The sequence below is a fragment of the Scomber scombrus genome, chromosome 5 (assembly GCF_963691925.1).
Source record: "Scomber scombrus chromosome 5, fScoSco1.1, whole genome shotgun sequence".
NCBI lineage: Eukaryota > Metazoa > Chordata > Actinopteri > Scombriformes > Scombridae > Scomber > Scomber scombrus.
The window spans coordinates 28,246,146-28,253,245 of NC_084974.1; the positions used below are offsets into that span (position 1 = coordinate 28,246,146).

Here is a 7,100-nt window from a genome sequence, read left to right on the forward strand (position 1 = left end):
CTTTATCAAATGTGACAGTTTTTTCTTCAATGTGAATGTTTATATTTGTGGAGCTTAAATTGTAAAATTTGTCCTGAGAGTAAATACTGTGGGGTTGTTAAATCAGCTTATTTCCTTTGTAATATGAATGTCCTCACAAAATGTAATGGCTGTGTGCCCATTAGATTTTGATATATCTTGTGCACAATAAGACATTTTAGCTGGATGGTGCACCAAATGAAAGGTAAGGGATTCACCAAGATATTCATCATGTTTTGACCATGAGAATATTTCATGGATGACAGAACAACACAAATCAAAAGAAATAAATCTCACAGGATCAGTAAAATCCATACAGCTTATGAGAGAATCTGACTGCTGGTTGTGTAAATATCTTGCTCCAGATCAATCTATTGGATAAGCAAGATGGTCAGAAAACTAAGCAACTGATCTTCAGACTGACCAACATCACCATCCATAGGCCCTTTTTTCCACTCTAATTTCTAATTACATATGATAATATTTGTTTCATATGGACATTGAGTTCAAAGACAAAAATGCCAACGTGACATGTGAAATAGGGAGTTGACTTTTTCACTTGGAACACAACAAATGTACAAAAACACATGGTTTAAATTCACTTTTGGGTTTCCCATTTGACTCTTTTGTAGGGAGAAAATCTCCCATCACATACCTATAATTATTAAATTAAATGACATCATGTGCGTATATCTATCTGTATGTACAATATAAAACAAGACTGATTACAGAATTTACAGTACATTGTCCCGTGGCATGGGATTGCTTTCTCACCGTGGATAATTCACTCTGCCTTGTGCTCCCTGGGCATTATCTGTTATTACTAGGCAAGTTTTGTGAAGTTGTATCTCTCAGCGTTTGCTGCTGTTGACCGTCAAAGCTGGATGTGAACAGAGACTTAACCACTGGTGTGCTGAAGATGAGGACAAAGAAAGAAACCATCAAAGAGTAGAGGGATTGCAAAGGCACACTAGATAGGCTACTTGCCCTTTTTTCAGCTACTTTCAATCGAACCGCACTGGGTCTGTCTGAGGATACGACAAAAAGGGCGATTGGCCGATAGCATGGCTCGACCAATGACCGAGCAGGACCCAGTGATTCAGCAAGACAGCAATCGAGTGCCACTCCATTGTTATGGATCCAGGGAGAGTACTGACAATTATACCATACACACCCTATACAATTGAAGTCTCTAAAATCATACTTTTGCTTCCTTCATTCAGACATAGTAATTGTAAAATTGAACGTCAAGGTCAGTTCTTTGTGCCTTAGCTTGAATATCGATTCAGTACCTTACAGGAAGCTGAAAGTAACGAGATCCACCATCTTTGTACATCACACATTCATGGTGACAGATTTTGGTTTCAGTTCAGAAATGTAGCAGGTAAACAAAAGAGTAAAAAAAGCAACAATAATAACCCATCCTAGGGATTGGTGGCACTTCTTAATATGGATGAATGGACACACAGCTGTCTGTCACCCTTTCGACCTGCTCAGATAGAAGAGACAAAGGAGAACAGAGACAAAAGAATAGAAAAACAAGACCAGGCTGGTCTAACAGATGCTTATCCCCTATATTTAAAATATTGACTGTCTATAGGCCTAGTACATACTATTTAATTACTCAGGGAAGATATTCAGTACCAGAAAAGGGTGTCCATTGATGTAGACAGGATGCGGGAGGGGGTAACAACTCTGTTTGATTTGACTCCATTGTCAGTGCTATATCCTTGTACCTGAAGTTTCCCCAGCTGATTGGTAAAGCAGATGAGCTGTTTGCGAGCCAGATGAGTCTGTCTCAGGACCACTGTGGATTCTCATGGGTTCTTTTATGAGAGCACGAAAGACCGAGAGCACTGAGTCGCATGATGCACACACACACCGCACACTGTGTCTGTCCACATGAATGGGTACAATCGTCCTGACCCACGGGAGGCAAAAGGGGTTTGTGGTTTCAACGCAGGTGCTGGAAGCAGCGACTTGGAGGTGCAGGGTGAAAAAAAAAATCAGTGGCTGTCTTATGGTCTTGCACTTTCTTCTCTTCCCCATTTTGGCCGTGCTTGTATCCATCAACTGAAGCTCAACAGCAGTATGACTCCATTGGTACCAGGATCAGAGTTTGGGTCTACTTTATTATCCAGCTTTCACTGTTTCCCTTTTTCCTCCTCTTTTTCTCCGACGTTACTCCTAACCCTTTGATTTGATAAATAAATAAAAGCTTTGCTAGGGGGGCTCCTTCCACCTCGCTGCACATGGTGCTTCCCTGTGCCTTCTGAAGCCAAAAGAAGGGACTCAAAAAAAAGAAGAATTCTGCCTCTTAGCCATGAGACACAAACAGTGTTGCATCTCGGGTCTTGTTTTTTCTTTTGTTTTGTTGTTTTATGTAATTCAGTAGGGGGCAAGCATTTTTATTTTCCCTTTTTAAGTATGCATTCATTAAAAGTACTTTTGGACTTATAGTATTGATTCTTTTAATTACATCCTTTTAACTAGTTGCATTTCTTTGTTTATGGAAGAGTCTTAGTCTTTGGGAGGGAGGTGTAGTTGCTGGGCAGGGATGGGAGTCTCACATGGCTGCAGGAAAGGGTTGGCTTTCAGTCCTACACAGTCTGGAAGGCCTTGGTCTGGGCAGGGACCATGAGGGTTGGGGGTGTGGGCCCAGACATGTTCCTGGAGTTGAATTTGGGAGTGGCAGGGGGCTCGGGGGTCTTGGAGGGCACCACTGAAGTGTAGGCTGGTGGGGACTGAGGGAAGCCTGGAGGCTGTCCATTTTCCTTGAGGGCTGCAACAGCAGGTGGGCGGGGGCGGTGACCACGCTGGGCGCTGTTGTGCACCATGGACTGGGTGGAGGAGGCACCGGAACGCGAACTGCCGGAACGGGATGAGGACAGGGAGTTGGGCTTCACTAGCTTGGCTTTGGGAGCCTCGGCATCCTCCCTGTGATAAGAAACACACACACATACAATGATGACAAAGGTACCCTTATTTTATATCAACTGCACCTCTCAAAATAGAAAAGCAGAGTATACACATACACAATAAGCCACACACTACCATTCTCTAACACTACTCTAAGGTTGTATTCACATGGGACCAGTATTATGTTGGGACCTCATGTAATTCATGAGATACCCCCCAGCTCTGACTTTTGCGAAACACATTTGCACAGAATAATGAAATCTGCTGAAATCACTAGTTCCCCAGATACAATTTAAAGGCATAAAAAAAAAAGTTTCTTCTGAGAACATCATGAAAACTTTCCTGTATAATTCCACTTTTGCCTCACTTTTTCATGATAGGATGCTAAAAATCAAGAAACTATATGGCAAAAACAACTTAACTGAAGACTGAGGTCCTCTGTGCTGTGATCGTTACTGATGATATTAAAATCATGGCGGATCTTTGCAGTGTCTATATATCACTGTCACCAGGTCACCAGGATGTGTAGGATGTGAGGGTTGGGGTTAAGTCAGCAGGTAATATTATCTCTATTAATATAGCGCTTATATGACTCACTGGAGAAAGTCAGAAATAGAAACCCCTTATTTGTGCACTGCTGGCTACATGCTACTTCTCAGACGTGCCGGAGATAGTTCCACAAGGGAAAAAGAATACCCAAATTTTCAAACAGCACAAAAGTTGGTTATGAATGCACACCCAAGAGATGTGTGGTGGTTTAGTTGAGCAAATTAGCGGAAAGGCTCAGACTCTTAACATGGTATAAAAACGAAAAAACACTTCATCACATGTACATTATTTACTGGAGGATGTCCCTCAACCATGCTACATTATTCATTGTTACATCAGTAAATATGCACATACACCGACTCCAGTCTGTCACAAAAAGTGCTGGTGCTTTTACAAGTGTCACTAGTGGGTCCACAGGATCCACTAGTGAATGCACTTGCGTGATCTCTGAGCCTTGATCCCCTACCCACACACACGCACGCACGCATTCAAATACAAACATGGAGGTAAGTGAGGTGTGAAAAGGAGGCTCCTAAAAGGTAATAACAGAAATGTTTGGCCTTGTAGTTGTTTATGTTTGTTTGGACGCGAACACACACACACACACACACACACACACACACACACACACAAACACACACACACACACACACACACACACACACACACACACACACACACACACACACACGCAGGCAGGAGGACATGTAGACAGAATACACATACTGCAAAGGCTGTTGCTGTGTCAGTTAGCATTGAACTTATCTGTGTTATAAAACGACTTTAGTTCAACTGTTGCTTCGGGTGAAACACACTCAAATGGAAGCTTACACTCTTACGTTTATTGAGATGGAAGCTTACACTCTTACGTTTATTGAGATTATGTTATACTGTCTCATGTGGTGCTGTCTTACGGTTAAGTGCACAAATCTCAGCCGCTAGTGTGAACATGTTCCACTGCTGGTTCCCGACAGGTGTGGATGAGTTAACAAAAGTGAGCTGTAATTCGGCCCTCAACATTTACTCCCCGGTAGAAGAAGAGAAGGAAAGATAGATATGGCTATGAATGAATAAAAGGAACATTGTGCATTAATAAAAAGACACTTGTTAGGATGACAAATATGGGATCTTCCAGTATGTACAAACACGATTATTGGACTTCATACAATATCTCTTTCAGCCTAGAATACTGGGAGACCCACTTTTGCAAATGTAATATGTGTTTATTGCACTATAACTGTGACAATTTGCTCTGTGAATTAATCTTTAAATTTCCACTACACACACACATCAGTCGACACTTTACACATTTTAAATGTAATTATACAATATTATATTGTGAGTTGGGGGAGTTGTTAAGAGTATATATCTACAGAACAGATGTAGTGGCAGTGGGTTTCAAGCTAATGGGTAAGCTAACAGAGCAACAGCCTCAGACACAAAGAGATAGATACAGGACACACACATATGCACATGTATGCACATTCACACAAACACACACACATGTGAAAATCTGCATTATTAATCCCAGTCATTCACACCGTTTTTAGTGCACTACATTTGTTATTTTACAAAATTGAAACAATCATAAAGAAGTAAGAAAAACGAGGATGAACAAACCTGATCTCATTTGGAGTCTCCTCCTCCTCGTACTTCTTTTTCTCCTTCTTCCGGAAGACGAGCCAGATGATTAAAATGACAATGAGGACACCGAGGGATATTCCCACCACTGCACCTGCTACCATACCTACATCCCTCACATCTGTGAAGAGAAAAGAGGAATTATTGAGTGATGAGAGACAGAGACGCTCACCACCTGTTACATATTATTTATTGATAATCAGTGCTGACTGCTGTAGTTTGTAATTATTAAATTTACAGATACTTGTGGGCCATGCTCATTTACTGGAGGTTCTTTGTGCCATAGTGCCCAAATTCAATTTAACACCAGGGCTCTTAAATATTTTCTGCTGAGCTACTAGATGTGTCATTTTCTCTATACATGACCCTGACCACCTTGGGCCTCTCAGGAAATGTATTAGTGTGACAGTGAAACATAACTGTTGGAGCATAGGTGGTGACCAGTAGCCACAATTTTAAGTCTAGTGCAGTTCCTTATGTTGGAGCACAGCGGGGGGTGGGGGTGGGTGGTGGTGGTGGGGAGGTAGACGGAGAGGCAGAGAGGGGAATACATGTATTTTCATTTGAAACAATAACCATCAATCAGTGTGGCAGTTTGTTGTGAGGTGAATGCTGCGAGGTCGCTCCCAAAACTCACGCTGCATTGTGACCTCAATGGTGCAGTTTTCCTCTCCCACGTCATTGCTGGCTGTGCACCTGTAGACACCTGTGCTGTCCATGGTGAGATTCCTCAGGGTCACGATCTCTGGGTTCTTGAGATCTGGAGAATACAGAAAACAGTTACTGCAGAGTAGACAAATATGAGTGAATATCTAGTGTCTAGTGTACATTGTTTGTGCATTCCTGCATGTTTACTATCCTCACTTTCAATTACATTTGCAGGACAGGAAAGACAGCTGTAATATATATCATGGTTTCAGAAAGAGGGAGAGAAAGAGAGAGAGATAGACCACCAGAGAGCAAGGGAGAGAGAGAGAGTGAGAGAGAGAGAGAGGTGTTGATGGAGTGTTTATTTAAGACCTAGGCACATCACACTGAGGATGACTGGAAGAGAGTAGCAGGAGCATGTCTTAGAGAGCGATGAAGCCCCACAGCCCCATGGGATATTTAGTCATTCCCACCAATGACAACCATGTGATATTACCTTTTGCTAGACACATAAATAATGGCTGCTGACGCTGTGTGTTATCATCCAATGAAAACTAATTAGACTGAACAGGTGTTGTTTGGTGGAGGTCATTAATTTGAAGGTTTTTGTCTGGGCACGTGCCATCAAGGATGCCTGTAGAACGCTAGGGGGAAAAATGAGACAGAGGGGTTTGCACCCCGAGGGTGTTTATGCCAGTTTAGAGAATACACAGCAGGGAGAATTGCCCCATTAGCTTTTCTTTTATAAACTGTCTCTGTTACTATTTAGAGGAAGATATGTCTGGTTGTGATCCAAGAGGAATGCCAGAATCCACACCATGTGAATGAAGTGTGCCTCAGGGTTACTACTGAGCCAATATTTTCCTTTTTTTGGTTCAGAGTATTGTGGGAGCTGTCAGTCCAGTTCTGTGTATTACATTTGATTTTCTCCACTTAACACACAAGCCAAGAAACACACTGACTTTATGCATGCAGGTATAATTCACCTGAGCCAGGCTGACATTTCGATGTCACAGACATCTCCATCAGATCACAGTATCAGCCGAGCCATATCCTTGTGTTTATATAACTTATCCCAACAGAGTATGACTAGAAATCAGATAGCTGTGCTCTGTTTCATTTTCTGGAAGAAAATATGCATGCGTAATGTGGACTTCAGCTGTAGCTATTTATTGCACAAATTTGGGGGGCAGCAGTACTGTAAGTCTAAAGATAAGAAAGCCATGCAGAATCAGTGGCCTAATTGGAACAATCAAAGCCTATCTAAGTGCCCTCGAGCAAAGCGCTGTAACCGTTAATTACTTTGGTATAGCAGCTCAGGGAGA

General features: G+C 42.1%; 1 protein-coding gene across 1 annotated transcript in view; it reads right to left on the reverse strand.

Moving 5' to 3' along the window:
* Nucleotides 1-2,133: 2,133 nt before the first annotated feature.
* The window catches only part of clmpb (CXADR like membrane protein b), a 62,594-nt gene continuing 57,627 nt past the window's right edge, over nucleotides 2,134-7,100 (reverse strand). Inside the window, exons 6-8 of the mRNA XM_062419532.1 lie at nucleotides 5,765-5,887; nucleotides 5,107-5,248; nucleotides 2,134-2,955 (exon numbers count right to left, since the gene is read on the reverse strand). Of these exons, the coding sequence (XP_062275516.1) occupies nucleotides 2,619-2,955; nucleotides 5,107-5,248; nucleotides 5,765-5,887 (602 nt within the window). The 3' untranslated portion in view covers nucleotides 2,134-2,618. The remainder of the gene's footprint in view (nucleotides 2,956-5,106; nucleotides 5,249-5,764; nucleotides 5,888-7,100) is intronic.